Below are 17,917 nucleotides of genomic sequence, written 5' to 3'. Positions count from 1 at the left end.
GTTATTGTAAGTAGCATACCACTTCTATCAGAGTAGAAATACAGAGACTTGAAATCTCAACCTTAATTCTAACATTAAATTTGCTTAGTATTTCCATTATAACATTTCAAAGATAAAGAGATCACATATATTTAAGTATAAAGTTTGCCAAAAAAAGTAAGTTTCAAAACAGTTTTTATTTTACTCTACTTCTGCAAGGTGGGGGGTGGCATTAGTCAGTCATGCCTTGGACAAGTTTCGATTCCAGGTTTCAGCATAGGATTAACCAGAGTACGATGTGTGATTAAATATATGTACTTGTACTCTAAATAGCATCTTAAACTGTCACATCAAGAAACTTTTGGTTCCTTCATTGTATAATTAATGAGGTAGTATAACTTCCATATTCACTTTTCATTGCATGGCTCAGACAACATGTTCTTATGTAATGAAATACCAAAACGTCCCAGTAATGTTACACCTATGCTTTCAACTGGCTTTATGACAACACGTTTGTTGTTGATACCGTTTTGTAAGCCTCTACAATTTAAAACAATTATTATCCCGCTAATACCAATTAGAGAACAGTTACCAATTAACAGAGTCATAAAAGATCATGAGGAAAGATACGTACGTAGCTTGTCTTTGTGTTGGTTTCATGTTATATTTTTATAGCTTAAGTCATAAATTATATTAAGATTTACTTTTCAACCTTTGTTCTCATTGCTCTGGAAATGAAACAAGAACAGACAAACAACTGCTATCAACTGTTACTAGTACTTGTACTGTCTGTTACTAGAAATATTTTATTTCACCATGCCATCCAAAGCCTTTTCCCAGATAAATCTACAATAATTTAAACATTGGCTATTTAATATATTGTATACATACAGTGTGTTATATCTCATTCTCCTTCCCTTTTTCTACCGCTACCATTCTCACCTTAGCAAACTGTATAGCATATTTGCATGCATTTATACATATCGTTGTGTGCATCAATCATACACACATGAAAATACTTCTAATTAGTCTTGGGCCAAATAAAAAATGCGTATAATTTATTCAAATAATTATACTGATTTTGCTGCTACACGAAATTTTTGCAATCAAATATGATCCTCTTACCAGATTAGTTTCAGAATTTTTACACAAAGGACTATCCGTCTATAGCTATTTCTAATTTGGATCTGATAAGACTGACTAGAGGGAAGCCAGCTAGACAACAGCACCCACCATCAATTCTTGGGCTATTCTTTTCTGGGAGTTGACAGCTACTCTTACACAACACCTAAGGCTCCAAAGTGCAGAGTGCATTTTTGCAGCAAGAAGCCATGAACGATGAACCCTCGATTCATAATCTGAGCAGACTAGCCACTAGGCTACGTCTGGCCCGATACTGTGTCATCATTGAATACTGTATCATTATTGCCATAATAGTAAATATTTCGCCAAAGCATTCAAAAGATAAGGGATACAAAGCCTTTTCAGTACTAAGTTATTTATCATGACTTGTTTAATGTCATCAATATTCTAGTTTGTAACTGTTTATTCCCAATCATAATATCGAGAGAATTCAATGATTTTTATGGCCACTTTTACTAAGAGTCTGACTCTTCCTCACCTGACTTGTCATAGATAAGTACTTGTGGCATCATCATGTGTCACCTTCGTCGAGGCTAGTAGATTCTTCTTTCATGCCGCTATATGAAAATTCATTTTCTATCTCTTTGTCTGTCTTGTTCAGTTAATTAACGCTAGGTTCATCCGAGGAACTCGGTTTCAGTTTATCAACATTTTCCATGTACTTTCATACATCATGTGATTACCAAAGCTCATGTTTTGATAGATTATGTTGTCAAAGCACCAGATACTGTCCAGTTCAATCATATCAGGAGACTACTGTTGTTCACCTCAGCAAAAACTAATTTCTGTGTTGTTACTGTCCTTCTTTGTGAGTTTTATTGCAGGTTCATTTTGGTCAGGTTTCCCATTCAAGCACATACACCTTAGAATTAGTGATTTGTGACCATTATTCATAATACTGCAAACAAACAATAACATTTTCAGTTATCGGGGAAGATAATAAATTAAATTAACAGGGCATGCAACTTGTTGGCCAAATATTTATAAGTTTTGAAAGCAGCCACTTGTCCAAGAACCAGACCGGTGACAGAATATCTCCTCTGATGTTTCAAGTTACTCATGTAATTGACCAAGGTTACAAACTTCTGAGTGATATTCAATGCACCATTTGGTTTGCACTTCACCTGCTTCATGACAAGCAGTGTCCATGCTAAATTATAGTCCTTTAACTATTCTTCCTATACTCAACTTTACTAGCCAGTTATTTATAGCTTTCTTCATGTTGCTCAGTCTATTTATCATTGGGACAACGTTTACTTACACCTCAGTTTTAATTCCTACTAGCAAAGGCACCCGGCAATAATGGTCTTTAAAAGTACTACTATTTTGAGTTATAACACGCCAATCATATATCGAATGCAATGATACTTAGGCTATGCATGACATTAAATGTCACGTTCATTTAGCATCAGTTTTACGTATTTTGCTGCGAATTTTCATCATCAGTTAAACTCCCGTTCATGGCATTAAAGCAGTGAAATTGAAATGGCTGTCAAACTCGAACCATGCATATGAGTGCTTATCTATTTAAAATCTATCTTTGAGGAGTTCACCTGAGTTCCATTACGAGAGAGATAGAAAACTGCTTTATATATATATATCAGAGCATTTTGTAAGCAAAGATGATTTTACTCTTTTGCCAGAAAGTTTATCTACATTTCCTTGACGCTTTCTCAGACAACATTGTTTAATAAAATTGATCTCTTGCAGCACTGCTATCTAAAGTACAGTTGTTCCTTCCATGTCTTTAAGATTAATTAGCCATTGCCGTGACGCAAGGTCTACTTTTATAGCAAACTCTACTAAACAGTGTTGAAGTGCTTAGTGAATACTATAACTAATAGCAGTTCTTTCTTTATTGTGGATAAACTAACATTGGTACATTCAATAAAAATTGTTTTACATTCTGGAAACGCTCTCTTCGTAACGTTCCATACAAGGAAACGATGAATACACTTTTGTCAGAGCAGATAGAAATGCTGCTATATTTGAGCAGTTTTTCACGAATTGCAGATAGTAAGATGCTAAACCAAGAAAACATTTAACAGCACCCTTGTTTATCGGTCAGTATCAGTTGTTTACTGCACTGACTTTAGTTGGATCTGCTTACATAACTATCCACTACTTGTCCAAGAAATTATAAGCGTTTTTCTAGCTTTAGTTTCAAACCTGCATATATTATTCTCCAAAATACCATATTTAGGCTTTCAAAAGCAGACTGAAGATTCAGCTAAATATTACGTATGTTGATTATATAAACTTATGCTCGAGACGGCTCACACTGAGATCAAGTAATGCAAGTTCTATCATCCTCTAGAAGGTGGTTTGTGTATTACAAAGTTTGAATGGTATTACTCAAACATTATAAAGTCCTTCCTGAATACTGCAAGATCCTTAGATCTGCATTCATCGTCTGTTTCAATTTGTCAGCAGGCTCATGTGAGAAAATCCATGAGAACCTTCCAAAATATTCAGACATTCACCTGCATGAGGAAGAGAAGTAGATTGATGCATATTACCGTCTTCAACCACCTGAAGTCAGTACTAAAATTTAGCATTATTTTCTTTTTAGTTTTTGATGTAACTACTGGTGATAATCATGCACTTTCTAGCAGCTGTTTAATTCCATATTTCAATATCCACTCTATTTCAGTATTTACAATATCTTAATGCTGAGGGAAATCTATAGTGAATTTTTAACAGATAGTGTATCTCCAATGTTTACATGATGCTAGATAGAGGTTGTTTTACCAAGATGGGCATCCAGTTCTAGTGAAATATTAACATTATCTCCCAGTAACTTGCTAAGATCCTTCTGATGGCTTTCATCAAGGTTGTCAGCAAAATCATCCATTAGTGAGTTAGGTGTTCTGGAAACTGTATTTTTATTTTTGGATGTGGCATAACTGAAGCAATTCTAGCCATATAACGAGTTTTAATTCTTTCATTTCCTTTTACTGATTCTACAATTAAACCAGCTGGTTATTTCGTAACTATCTGTTCATGATTACACTTCAATATTGGCACATATATAGCACTAGATCATATAATCGTTTTAGCAAGTACAGCTTCATAATTGGCAAGGAATACAGAGGTTGAGTACATTATATTAAACCTATCTTATAGCTTTACTGCATAATTACAATCCATGTTACCATGTCCAGTCATGCTCAAGCTGATGATTGTGCATCTTGACAATAGCCCTGTAGAATAATGTTTATTGCACACCCTTTCCAAAATTACCAGTATTTAGTGCCATCATACCACCTACGAAATGCAAATAATGTGAAAATGTACTTCTGATATTCTGTGCCACCACAACTTTATATTGGTTATGGTTCTAACGTTACTGTTTGACCACATTAAGCATGCTAGCAAAAGGTAAGAAGTTCTTTTATACAGTGTTATACATCTCCATAGCCATGATAGACATCTCAAGGCAGCTTGAAATGTTGGTCATGTTACAACTTTTGTCACATAGAGAGTTTAGTAGCTGCAAAAATTTTATGCATTCCCATCGTTAAGGTGGATCCAGTTTGGCTGAACTTCATCATGCTGATATGCTGTATTTACCTGTTTGAGACTTCTTTCTTGTTATACAAAATGTACAATCCTTGAGAGGTTTAATTTTCAGTAGACATATAGCAGCAGCCACTGCCAGTTTTTTCATTCTTGCAATTTATTCAAAGTTATCACTTATTTGATTCTTAACATCACAGAGAGTGACTAACAAGCCTAAATCATGCCACAGCAGCTCATTTGGCAGATCTTTGATGAATTTATTCCTTCTCAATCTGTGACAGCCATACTACCTAGATAAGCTTTACCATGTAAATAATGCAGGCTGCTTGAATTAGCATCCAGGTTTTCAAAATAGATTAATGTGGCTCTTAAATTTAGCATAACTTATGGATAACTTAGTTTTCTAAACGATCAAACCTGGATCAGAGCTTGTTGAAATTACTGTCCCAGGTTTCTATTTGGTAACTGTTGAGATTCTTCACTGCGTCAAGGACTGAACCATCTTGGGCAAACAGGAGATGTTGTTTGCTTTGCCTTATAAACAAGTATTCCACATAGTCACTTGTCTAAAATGCCTGGTAAAACTATTCAGGTTCTTCTTCACCATTGAATGTAAGGAAGAATAATCTATTTTGTTCACCACCTACACTGAAGATAGAAAAGTTACCCAATCACTGTTATCTCATGATACAGAATAATATATCTAGCTAGTGAGTGCTCTATACAGAACCATGATTTTTTATTTCATCATTAATGTGAACATTATATTTAGGTTTGATAATGACGTTTCAAACATTACTGTTGTAACTACATCTTTACCAATATCATTCTGATCACAGGACTTTCGAGGTTGACTCAGTGCCTGAGCCCTGAGTCCATGGTGCATGTAATAACCTCTTCTATCTTTGCCAAGAACTAAGCCACGAAGTGCTTGCTCGGGTATCTTAATCTTCGCAACACCCAGTTTCATCTGTGAATGCAACAAATTTGATTGGTAGACTGTAACCACCACTCGGATCTTTCTTAGGTTCTGGTTTAGGTTTGTCAGCCACGTGGGTAATGTATATGAGAATCCTTAAAAACCCTTCTGTCATGATTTCAGTACAGTTAAACTTCTTACCTGACCAAAAATCCATTTGTGGAAACTTCTCCTTTATGCTGTAATGCTTTGGTTGGCTGAAGGTGTTGGCAAACACTACCCCTGGTGTGGGTTTGACTCTAGAGCGGTGGCTATGTCCACACTTGGTTTCTTATTAATATGACTTGATTCTTCCTACCCAAACTTGAAATCCTCCAGAATAAGAGAGAGAGACGTTGTTTTTGTTTTTTGTATCAAGAGGAAGAACTTGAGAAAAAATAATCTAAAATAAATACAATTAAAAATTAGTTAGCAAACGAGAGGATATGCTTTCATTTCACATCAGACTTTGCCTTGACTTCATGGAATCCTGGTCATGGCACCAAAATTTCTGTTTGCCACAGAGGACTGTGATAGGCAGGCTATAAGCTAAGTGTCAGAAAGTATATAACTAACAAAATAATGAGACTGATTCTGCATCACAAAGAAGTAACTCTTTATTCAAGCTTCATAAAAGGCAACAGAATATCTGAAATACACTGTTAACATGTATAAAATTAAAATAATGTTCACATTGTATAGGGCATATCGAAGTTAAGGTCACACTGTTGATCAAAGATAAAAGCCATAAATGCTGATAATTCAACTGTGAATGATTAAAGCTAAAATCAAACATGAATTTTCACAATAGCAGATTAAAGGTACAACTTTTGTGTTCTAATACTACATTAAAATCTCTCACTCGCAAATAAAACTAGAACTTTTCAGCATCAGTGTTGGTATAACGAGAGAAGAAGAGCAATCAATCATATTACATCATTTGAAGAGTGATATTACAATCATATTACATCATTTGAAGAGTGCAGCTTCTACAAAAAGTACTAGCTTCATATAAGTGGAATATTGACAAACAAAAAAACAACAAAAAACAAATAGCTCTAAAGCACGTATTATCTTCCAGGATACTCTTCAGTTTCTAAAGAGACATCCCAAAATCTATTGAAGACCAATATAAGTGGGAAAAACAAGGTGATTGGACTATTGAGCTCTATTATGGAAATAATTCTAAAACCAATTATAACTGGAGTACAAAGTTATATAAAATATGATACTTATTTTATTAACCATTTACCAGAAAGAATTTAAAAAATATTATTCTAATATCATTAGTTGTTGTTTCTCTCTATCCACCTATCAAATATGAATATGTTATAAAAGATATTGAGGATTACATAGATAGATATCCAGATTTATTACATCCACGTTTCAATAAAGAAGTGACGATTAAAGGTATAAACCGTATTTGAGGTAATTGTTAGTTTGTTTATAAAGGCAATGTATATCAACAAATCTCTGGAACGTAAATGGGGACAAAAGTGGCTCCAACTTATGCCACTTTAATGATAGGATATTTTGAAATTCAAATGTTCAATAGTTATATTACTTGAAGCAAAATTGGAAAAGTTTTCTAGATTATCCTTTTCTATTATGGAACAGATCCTTTGATTTTGGAATATTTTTTGAAAATTTAAATCAAATTAATCCTAACATAAAGTTTACTTTTGAAATGAGTAATTTAGGTTTATCTTTTTTTAGATACATGGATTGTAAAAAAGGAAGACGGTAAGATTGAAACGAGTTTATATTACTAACCTACCAATTCACATCAATATTTATATTTTAATAGTAACCATCTTATACATACTAAATTACATATTCCACTTTGCGTAGCTCACAGAATTTATTTTATTGTTTCTAACCCGGAAGTTCAACAATAAAAATTGGTAGAATTAAAATGTAATAGAGAGATTTTGTTTGTTTGTAATTATGCACAAAGCTAAACAATAGGCTATTTGTGCTCTGCCTGCCACGGGTATCGAAACCCGGTTTCTAGCATTGTAAGTCCGCAGACGTACCGCTGTGCCACTGGGGGGCGTAATAGAGAGAAGTTTCAAGTTAGCTAAGATTAAAAAGGAAACTAACAATAATCATAAAGATAATATATACAAGAAGAACAAATTATTTCATTCATAATAACCCATTACTCTGGAGTTAAAATTAATATTAATTATATCCACTATTACTCTGGAGTTAAAATTAATATTAATTATATCCACCATTACTCTGGAGTTAAAATTAATATTAATTATATCCACCATTACTCTGGAGTTAAAATTAATATTAATTATATCCACCATTACTCTGGAGTTAAAATTAATATTAATTATATCCAAAAAGAATAGGAAATAATTTCAGATAAAACTTTAAAAGCTAAGTTTGAAAATAAATAAATTGTATTATCACGAAGATAACCCAAAAGTTTATGTGCTATCTTAAATCAGGGAAATAAAGTAAAGGAATCTGATAAAGATATTTTCCCCTCAAATTAACCAAACTGTTCTATTTGTGGGAAAGGTTACATGCACTAAATATATTACAGGCCTTACTGGAGGGAAAACGTTTTTTTATAAACTCTGCATTTAGTTGTAATTCACATAATGTTATTTATGTATTATCTTGTATTTGTTCTAATCATCTTTTTGTTGGACAAACCGAAAACTTACGTTTAAGAATAAATTTACATAAATATCATAACAAAAATGCAAATAATAGTCCATTACCAGCTAACAAACACATTAATAAGTGTATTATAGAAATATCATAATTTACAAGAACCTTTTTTTTTCCAAATATTTCCATTTTGGTATTCCTGTGAAAAGTATAGGAGATTATTTAATGAAAATTATTTTATTAATAAATTTAGTGTTACATAGTTTAACATACAAAGGGAGTTTAAACATATATAAAACTTTAAGGTCAAACAATACGGGTAGTTTTACATTGTTAAGTAGGTCTTGTTAGAGTCTTATTTTAAAAACTGAAGAGTATCCTGGAAGATATGAAACCGGTATTTATGCTTTTATGTATGTGTCTTTCTATTTACTTGTTGTAAATTAACAATAATAAAGAGTTTTGAAAGATATTTTTATTGTTGTTTCATTTTAAGTAATCACTTCCCTGAGCAAAATATATTTGATTTCTTGTGTGTGTGTGTGTATATACACACACATATATATATATATATAAAGCTATATATACGTACCAACGTGGAAAATTCCTAAGTTACATGACGTAAGATTAATTGTAGGAAATCTGCTGAGGGTGTTAAGAAGTTTACCTTTTTGTGTTTTCTAGTAACTAAAGTATTTATAGGTATTATTTAGTATTTTTGCTTATTCTGCTTATGGCGGCAAACAACATTCCTTGCATACTTAATCTGCAGTCTACATTATGTCATTTAATAAATTAAGATGTTTATGAATACCAGACAGTACAAAGACCTACTGCATTCATAGGAAAACTTGACATTAACGGGCTTCACAGACTAACGCTCTATAACTTCAGATTACTGAAAAAATCCCATGAGGTTATTGCCATTCCAAATATATTTAATATTTGACATTATGAATTGTGCAGTGTTAAGCCTCACATTAACTTTCTAATAAAACATGCTGAATTTAGAATTTTATTTACATTCGTAAACATGAGTGGTATTAGGTATTTCATTTATAAGGACTACCAAGTGACTTTGAAGAAGGAATATTAGGTATTGATGAAGTTCGAAAAAAAAGGTTTTTTACAGCAAATATTCATTCATTAGATAGCTAAGCTGTGTTTTTGTTCAACTAGGGCCATGATCTAGAGTAGAACAAAATACGCAGCATAGTTAACTAATGAATGAATATTTACTGTAAAGTTCTTATCAATGCTATAAATGTAGATAACAGTTTGGCCGCCAATTTTGATTTCATTCCTTTACGTCGCACGTTAAATCCTTTTTTTTTTTGGCCGTATTTTGTTTCACACATAAGGTGTTTTTGATTAAATATCATGATTTTTTAGCAATAGTCACCAACAACCACAGCAAGTAAGAAAGTGTCACTCGATAGTAATAATCACCGTCCACCCGTATGATTCTTTTGAAAACTTGAGTTAGAATCTGCTGTTCTAGTTTTCTTGGCCTAATCAATACTTATATATCTGCACGTGCTTTTACCCAATAGTTTTGCTGCTATAAATCAACCGTTTTTAATCCGAAAGACAAAACACTGAAAACGATCCACCTTTACTTTTAGGCGAAGCCGTTGTAAAATTTCAGATCAATAGCTCACGTGCCTTTTTTGCGTAGATGTGCGCAAAAATTTGAGTCAAAATTGAGCAGTTTTTGTTGAATAACTTTGCACAAGTGGCTTATAATTAGACCAAATTTGACACCTAGCTGTAGGTTGTAAATATTATATATAAGTTTACCAAATTTGAAAAAAATCCATGGATGTTTTTCTATCAATAAAGTTTCTGTACTTTCGGTGCGAAAAAGGAAAAATTCAATCAAAATTGGAGATTTTATATCTTGTGTATTTCTTAATAGACTGCCTTGAAATTTGGTGTGTGAAGTAAGGGTCCAGTAGAACATATTAACTGAAAATATATGATAGTTTGGTTTACTACAATCCGAGCGGCAGAAAGTGGAAAACTACTAAACTTTTACTCCTGTTAGTAACACACAGTGTTTCCTGCAGGTTGTTTTAGCCGCACGTCACACTACCGTGTGTCTTGATAAACTGTTTTTATAATCATGCACAGATTTATACACACATATTTTGAATTAGCTCAGACCAAGACAAAGATCATTTTTAAAATTCAATTACTTTATATTCAGATAAATGCAGTTACACTAAGGAGTAGTGAAAGATGAATATATAAGTCAGCTTTCTGAGAGTTTGTTTGTTTGTTTTTTTTTAATTTCGCGCAAAGATACACTAGGGCTATCTGCGTTAGCCATCCCTAATTTAGCAGTGTAAGACTAGAGGGAAGGCAACTAGTCATCACCACCCACCGCTAACTCTTGGGCTACTCGTCTACCAACGAATAGTGGGATTGACCGTCACATTATAACGCCCCCACGGCTGAAAGGGCGAGCATGTTTGGTGGGACGGGGATTCGAACCCGCGACCCTCAGATTTCGAGTCGAGCCCCCCCCTAACCATTTTAAGAGTTAACTATGTTCTTATATCCATATGTTGCCGTTTACATTTATTGAAATGATCAATTACAATTAAAAGGAACTTGAGCACTTTTGAAACATTGATCTACTTCATTGTTAGTATCATAAGATCTCCCTTTGTTCAGAAGTTTTGACTTATTTATTCGTGCTTTATCTAAGTATGCGATTCTATACATATTTTTTTAAATATTTTCAAACAGTCACATCATTGAATGTTTTAGGTTCACCCTTCTGGAGAGAAGTTCTGACACTGTTGTTGGTATGGAGTGGAGTGCTTCAAGACATTTATTGTGGTGAGTGGATGAAATGGTTTACATTCTATTATATTGAAAATCAAAAACATTCTAATATGTCTTTTATTATATTTTGACTTATAATCAGCCAAGTATTAACGTCTATTTAACATATTTTGTTCACTACTATATGTTATTACATCATTTCATGCTTACTTTGTTTATTATAAAAATCAGAGTCAGTTCGTTAATTTTTTCATGGCACGTATTTTAAAAAGTCCTTTATTTTAAAAGGTTACTTATGATATTTTATAGCCAAAGATTTACACATATACAAGTTTATTATATTGGACAAAACGAGAATGTGTTGAATTACAATACATATATATGTATATATGTATGTACAAACACACATATACAGCCTATCAGTACGTAAATAGATACTCACTCCAGAGAGAAGAGCATGCTGTTGTGTTAAATAGGTAAACATGAAACACGAATACTGTTTGTATTTAGTGGAACTTATCATAGCAGTAGTTATGGTAGAAACATGGTTACACATCATATTCATAAGATGTAAAATCTGGGCTTCTGTTGTTTCACCCCACTCCTGGCGAAGAACTTGGATGTGGGTGGTCCTAAAAGTTAGTTGTTTGGGGTCTTTCACAGGAAACAATCGAGACGGGCCGCACAGACTTAATAGAGTTCACATCCGGCGATTGGTAGTGTAATAAAGGTTTGTTCTAAATGAGCACGAGCCCCAGCTGAAAACATTACCTTGTAGAGTAAGTTGATTATTAGCACAGAAGCCTTGCTCGAGAACTGTGAAGTATCGAGTAACAGTTACTCTCCCTTCTCATAGTATCAGCTATGATCGTCCAGTTGCCCAAATGGCACCCACATCATAACAGAAGTACCGTCGTAAGTTGTGGCTTCCAGACGATTAAATGAAAGATCCTAAGCGGGTAATCGTCAAACACAAGTGTACCAATCCACTGTCGGAAAATCGCAGAAGTCTAGGTTCGTGGAAAAAATAGAGTCCCAAAAGGAAGGAGGGCGTGACAGCATCTGTTATGCCCACTGGCGTCGACGTACAATATTTTCTGGAGTGATTAGTACCTTCCATGTAGTTACTTTGCCATTGGAGCCCATGTTATAAAGGGTAACTTCATATATTATTAAGGCACTCTTGCAGATGCCCAGCAACAGTAGCAATCATTTGCCGTGGATCATTCTTCATACTCTTCCTCACAGCACGAGTAGTGGTGGTTTTGACTGCCCAAGCTGTGCAGGAACTGTCGTTTGTGCATAAATGCGTCGGGCATAGTCTAGTATTTAGCATTCCCGGCTGCGGACGAAAGGTTCAATGGTTGACTCACAATATGATGGTAAACAAACTCCTAACTGTAACAGTCAATCCTACTAATTCACTAAAATTATATTCACTAGCATAAAATACCTACACTGAACAGAGAGGCTCATAAACCCGCCGCATAATTCACAGAAACCCTCAATATGCCGATGAAGCTCCTCCATTATCCCAAGTCACTTCTATAGCTATCACAAGGGGTTTCATGCTTTAAAAAATAATAAACACGTTAGAACACCTGCCAGTAGTACTGAACCAAGTTTGGTCCTACTAGCTTGTGAGTTGGGGTATGAAGAGTTAGGAACACTAAATCCGATGCCATATTCGAATTTAGTGACTTTGCAAACCTACTTCTAAACCTCCACCATGCCTGGGTGACCTTCAGGACGCGTTTTTGCCCCCTTAGAATCCGAAATAAATAAGGGTATGTCACTTAGATAAGGAAGACCCCCGTGCTACTTTAAGTCGGCCTGCCAAGTTTGATCCTGCTAGCTCCAAAACTATGGAGAGAGTTTGCAGGCAAACAAATTCACAAACACATAACATGAATTAATATAGGATAACAATAGCAACAGGTAGCGGGTGCTACTAACTGGTTATCAGAAGTTATAAATTAAAGTTGGATATGCCTGGCTATTTAACTCATTTATCGCATAAGGTGCCGTTCAGGTTGCTATTGGTAATATATATAGATACAAGTAATGAAAAAAAAAATGTAAATGTAAAATGATGCAGGGATAGCAGTGCCAAATATAACACGAACAAGAATATAGGGATGATATAGCTATACATAGATTATTCCTACGTGCCATCCCTACACCGTTTTGCATTTATAAAATGTTTTTATTGCTGGTTTTGTGACGTTTTCCCCCTGACTGAAAGTTAGTGTATTCTACGAATGTGTATAATAAAATCTAATATTATGTGTATTGATTTTTCTTTATTTCTTCACTTCATACATAATATAGAGATTGGCTCCTTAAAGACACCGATTATGTAGTGTACAAAGCATTGAGTATTCTACATGTTACAGTTATCTAATGTTCAAATATTATCGGCTGGTAATTTCTGCTTAACCCTGTAATAAAGGTTTTTAAAGGAACACCACATTTCTGTAAAAAAAGCTAACTTCAAGAAATAACAATAACATCGTTTACGCTAGATGTATGATTTTTTTAGCCGCGGCATAGTGGCACATAGAACAGCTTTGAGTTTATTTGTTTTTTCAAGTACAAACTTTTAGCTCATAGCTTCGTCATCTCTTGACCAATTTGAGATATAGTTACAGTTTTTGACTCCGGAGATCAAACCCTTTTCATTGATGTGCTTTACCACGCCCAAGGTCTAGCAGATTAATTTACTCTACTCCTGCCTAAATTAATTTCAATTTGAGGGTAGGCTGGTAGAGATCCTGATGAATAATAAAATTGAATCGGGTATACGCGCGCCCCACTTTTGGTATTGCTGGCGCACAAAAATATGGCTAATAAAAAGGGGGAAATGTATCAGATTTATTTACTCTAATCCTGCCTAAAAGAATTTCAAGTGCCGCGGCTATTGATGATTTCCTTTTGTTTTTAATTGCTACTAGTATTACGACTAAGCGATGACATTGTGCACTGCCCCAGAAACACATAGAGGGGATTTAGCTTTAAACTGACGTTAGTGATAAAGTAGTTGTAGAGTTAACTCGACTGAAACAAGAAGAAAGATGAACAATTTCATGGGTTGTTCACTTTCTGGTTTGGTATCTTAGCAATGGTTTCTTGCCTTGTTTTTGGGCTTGTTGGGTAAAGAAACAAATGAAAGTAAGTGGCAGTCGTGTTTTAAAGTAAAACTCTCTGTCATTGTTGATTTTTTAGTGTACATGTTTGTTTTATGCCTATTGAGTACCTTGACCATCCTTACGTACAGAGTCTACCGATTATGCGAATGTATACATATATAGTTTGGTAAAACTTCTTACTGTAATATTTATTAACTGATATATTTCTATATAGATTTGAAATAGAAAACGAACAGTAGAAATGATCTTAAGCCATTTTAGCTTTAAGTTTACATTTACTAAGAAATGTTACCCAATACTTTTGAATCTACGTGTTTATAATATTCATTTTATGAAACACATCCCATCTACAATACTCTATATTCTAAAGCACTTCAGTAATTTTTTGATCTTGCTGTTTGGATACCATGTTTGATATTAATTGCTAAAGCAGATCAGGACCTTAGATTAAGTGAATTTTCAATATTTCAGACTACTGTGTGGTTATGTCTAGAAGTGTTTAAGATAATTTCAGTGTTTTAGGTGGATGTTCGCAAGAGGGAACCACCTTCGTTAGAACCTCGTCTGTCATGCTATTAGCAAATATCTATACGAGTTCTGATGACTACATAGCTCTCGCCCAGACTGACCCCAGCCAGTGCTACAACTTATGTTACAACAATAAAGATTGTAAAGCTTACTTTTTGGATCACGTCAATCAAACCTGTATACTGACCAAAGAAGATCACTCGATAATCAGGCCACAACTTAAATCACACCCAGCTGGGAGTTATCATAGAAAAATCTGCCTATCAGGTATTTGTTGTGTTTTAATTTAGAGAAAAGGTGACTGGAGGAATGGGAGTATAAATATATATTCAGTGTTCATACGAATCTCTATATAAATATATGAGAAACGTAATTCATTATTGACAGTTGCAAATCTTTGTTGAAAATGGGAAATCCCTTGCACTTTAAAACTAATGCTTTTTTAACTTTGTCTGTAGCCGTGTATTTATATGTCTTTATTAAGTATTTCAAGGAAAAGTCATATCTTAATATCACATAAAACCATTGAGGATATATAGACAAATTGATAATTAGATCTTATGATAATTATCGGTGAACATATACTAGTCAAATATTTGTAGCAAAAATATCGTTCATAGCTACTACAATTATATAATAACTTCTGGTGGTAGAGTGCATAAAAACTTTTAATGAAAATTATAGTAAATGCAGATTATTAATTAAATCATGTCGTTATTATTCTTAATAAAGTCGCAAATTTATGTAACATCATTGCTTAGATTTTTTGTTTTATATTTATTAATTGTAGAAACGATAAGTTAAATAGTTTTATATTTCATTTAAAGGTAATTATATTAAGTACTTTTTTTAAGTTGCCATTGTATACTTTTGTCAGAAGAGCTCAATAACTTTTGCGCATGTCTAACTTTCATTTTTGTCTTTTTTTTTTATATTTCTATATAGCTAGCTACATGTCAGTGTTTCCGCATCACTTAGTCTTAGTCGTTGTCGGGAGACAATATTAATTATATGTTTCTTATTTCTCTCGTCAGAGGACGTTGTCTTCAAAGCGCTCTCTAATTAACTTTGCCGCCGTTGGGTAGTAAAATAAAAGAAGTTGAAAATGTTATACGAAACTTAATATAACTTTTTATATTACTTTGGATAAACACGTTTCAGCACAATACTTACACCCCCACGGGTGGTACCTTTTAAAATATGTGTAACACTATGAAACTCAAGCTATTGTACAGACGCCATAATTTAGAAAAGTAACACAAAATCACCCTAACAAGTTCAAAAATTTCTAGAAAACTTTTTTACAATGTTAAGGCTTCGTTTGGCTTTACTTGTACATCATCTGTTTTTCTTTTACTTTTTTTAATATTTGCATACTCTGTAGTTATTTTGTTAATTTATAACGGCCTAGAATATAATGTTTTAATGTGTGCATTATTTCCAAAAAATAATAAATATAATTAGTTCATATATTATCAAATTTTAAGATCACGATCTTCAATAAATACCGTTTTAGTAATGGTTTCGACAGCTAAGCTTATTATTCTTCGTACAAGGACTATTCGTAGCGTTGCATGTGAAAAGAATTTTAAGTATGATGTTCAACCTAACTGGTACAATTGAACCAACAGCAAGTACATGTATAATGGTTAAGCCTAACAGAAACTTACTTATTAAAGTAAATTTTATCATCTAGAAACTTCTCCGAAACTTTAAACGTTTACTAAACTTCCATTCTAATTAATTATATTTAAGGTAATATATTTTGGTATTATTTTATTGATTTTTATTGCAGAATATTATATAGTTAAGCCTAATATTGAGAAAGGTACATACATGAAAAAGTTAAATCGGAGGCGTCGCTAAGTGCTTAAAAGATATCGGGGCTCAGTATGATATCTATCATGGTTTTTATTCTGATTTTTCATGACATCAACTTGGGATTCGGGGCACTGTCAACTAGAATCGGGATACAGGAACCTTGTGCCAATGCTTAGCGACGTCTCAGGATAAAATATTGATAAAAGATTGAAAGTTTATATGATCCTTTCTCTTATTTCACCTTCATTTTCCATTTTGCGAAGTCCCTTTTTTATAACATCTTTTAAAAAAACAACTTGGATCTAAAGTAATCTTAAACGAAACTACTTATGCAATAGATTATATAGGGTTTTTTTTCGCACTCAAATCTTTTGCCCAAAGTTCTAATATTAAATTGTTCTACATATTTAATCACTATGATACCATTCTGATAGTTACTAGTTTATTTAAATCTAACGTCTTTCAAAACGTACACCAAAACATCTCTAAACTTAAAAAGTTATTTTAGCTGATTACACATTTTGTACACAGTTATTAATTTCAGTTTAATTTCTTGCCAAGAATCGACATTAATCAGGAAGATTTAAGTGTTTATTGAAGCCTTATGAAGCAGAAAATGAACAGTTATTTAAGTAAACATAGAGAGAAATATTTATTCGAGGTTTAAGTTACCAGTTTACCTTGCAAAGATTGAAAAAGTGGCTGGGTAAACACTGTATGCCCCCCAGTGGCTCAGCGGTATGTCTGCGGGCTTCCAACGATAGAAACCGAGTTTCGATACACGTGGTGGGTAGAGCTTTATGTAGCTTTGTGCTTAACTACAAACAAATAAACACTGTAGATCTCCATGGGGAACGAAAAAAAATATTGCTAGGTAGCAAAAGGCTGGGTATTGGTTTTATTCTAGTACTAACTAGGGTTAAAATAATCGTTGAAATATATGTGTTCAGGTATGACATATATATCATTATTTAAAATAGTTAGTGCTGTAACCATTACATCTTTATCATCATCACTAACTATTTTAAATGATGATAAAGATGTAATGGTTACAACACTAACTATTTTAAATGATCATAAAGACATAATGGTTACAACACTAACTGTTTTAAATGATGATAAAAATGTAACGGTTACAACACTAACTATTTTAAATGATGATAAAGATGTAACGGTTACAACACAAACTATTTTAAATGATGATAAAGATGTAACGGTTACAACACTAACTGTTTTAAATGATGATAAAAATGTAACGGTTACAACACTAACTATTTTAAATGATGATAAAGATGTAATGGTTACAACACAAACTATTTTAAATGATGATAAAGATGTAACGGTTACAACACTAACTATTTTAATTGTAACCATTACATCTTTATCATCATTT

At 33.3% G+C, this 17,917-nt stretch overlaps 1 protein-coding gene across 1 annotated transcript in view; it reads left to right on the top strand.

The window, feature by feature from the left end:
- LOC111087954 overlaps nt 1–17,917 on the top strand; it is a gene marked incomplete at its 3' end in the record, with an annotated part of 35,761 nt that overhangs the window by 9,323 nt on the left and 8,521 nt on the right. Inside the window, exons 2-3 of the mRNA XM_022396459.1 lie at nt 11,009–11,080; nt 14,698–14,970. Of these exons, the coding sequence (XP_022252167.1) occupies nt 11,009–11,080; nt 14,698–14,970 (345 nt within the window). The remainder of the gene's footprint in view (nt 1–11,008; nt 11,081–14,697; nt 14,971–17,917) is intronic.

Source organism: Limulus polyphemus, unplaced genomic scaffold (assembly GCF_000517525.1).
Source record: "Limulus polyphemus unplaced genomic scaffold, Limulus_polyphemus-2.1.2 Scaffold2893, whole genome shotgun sequence".
NCBI lineage: Eukaryota > Metazoa > Arthropoda > Merostomata > Xiphosura > Limulidae > Limulus > Limulus polyphemus.
The sequence above is the reverse complement of the archived record's forward strand: the minus strand, read 5'-3'. Positions and strand labels throughout refer to the sequence as shown.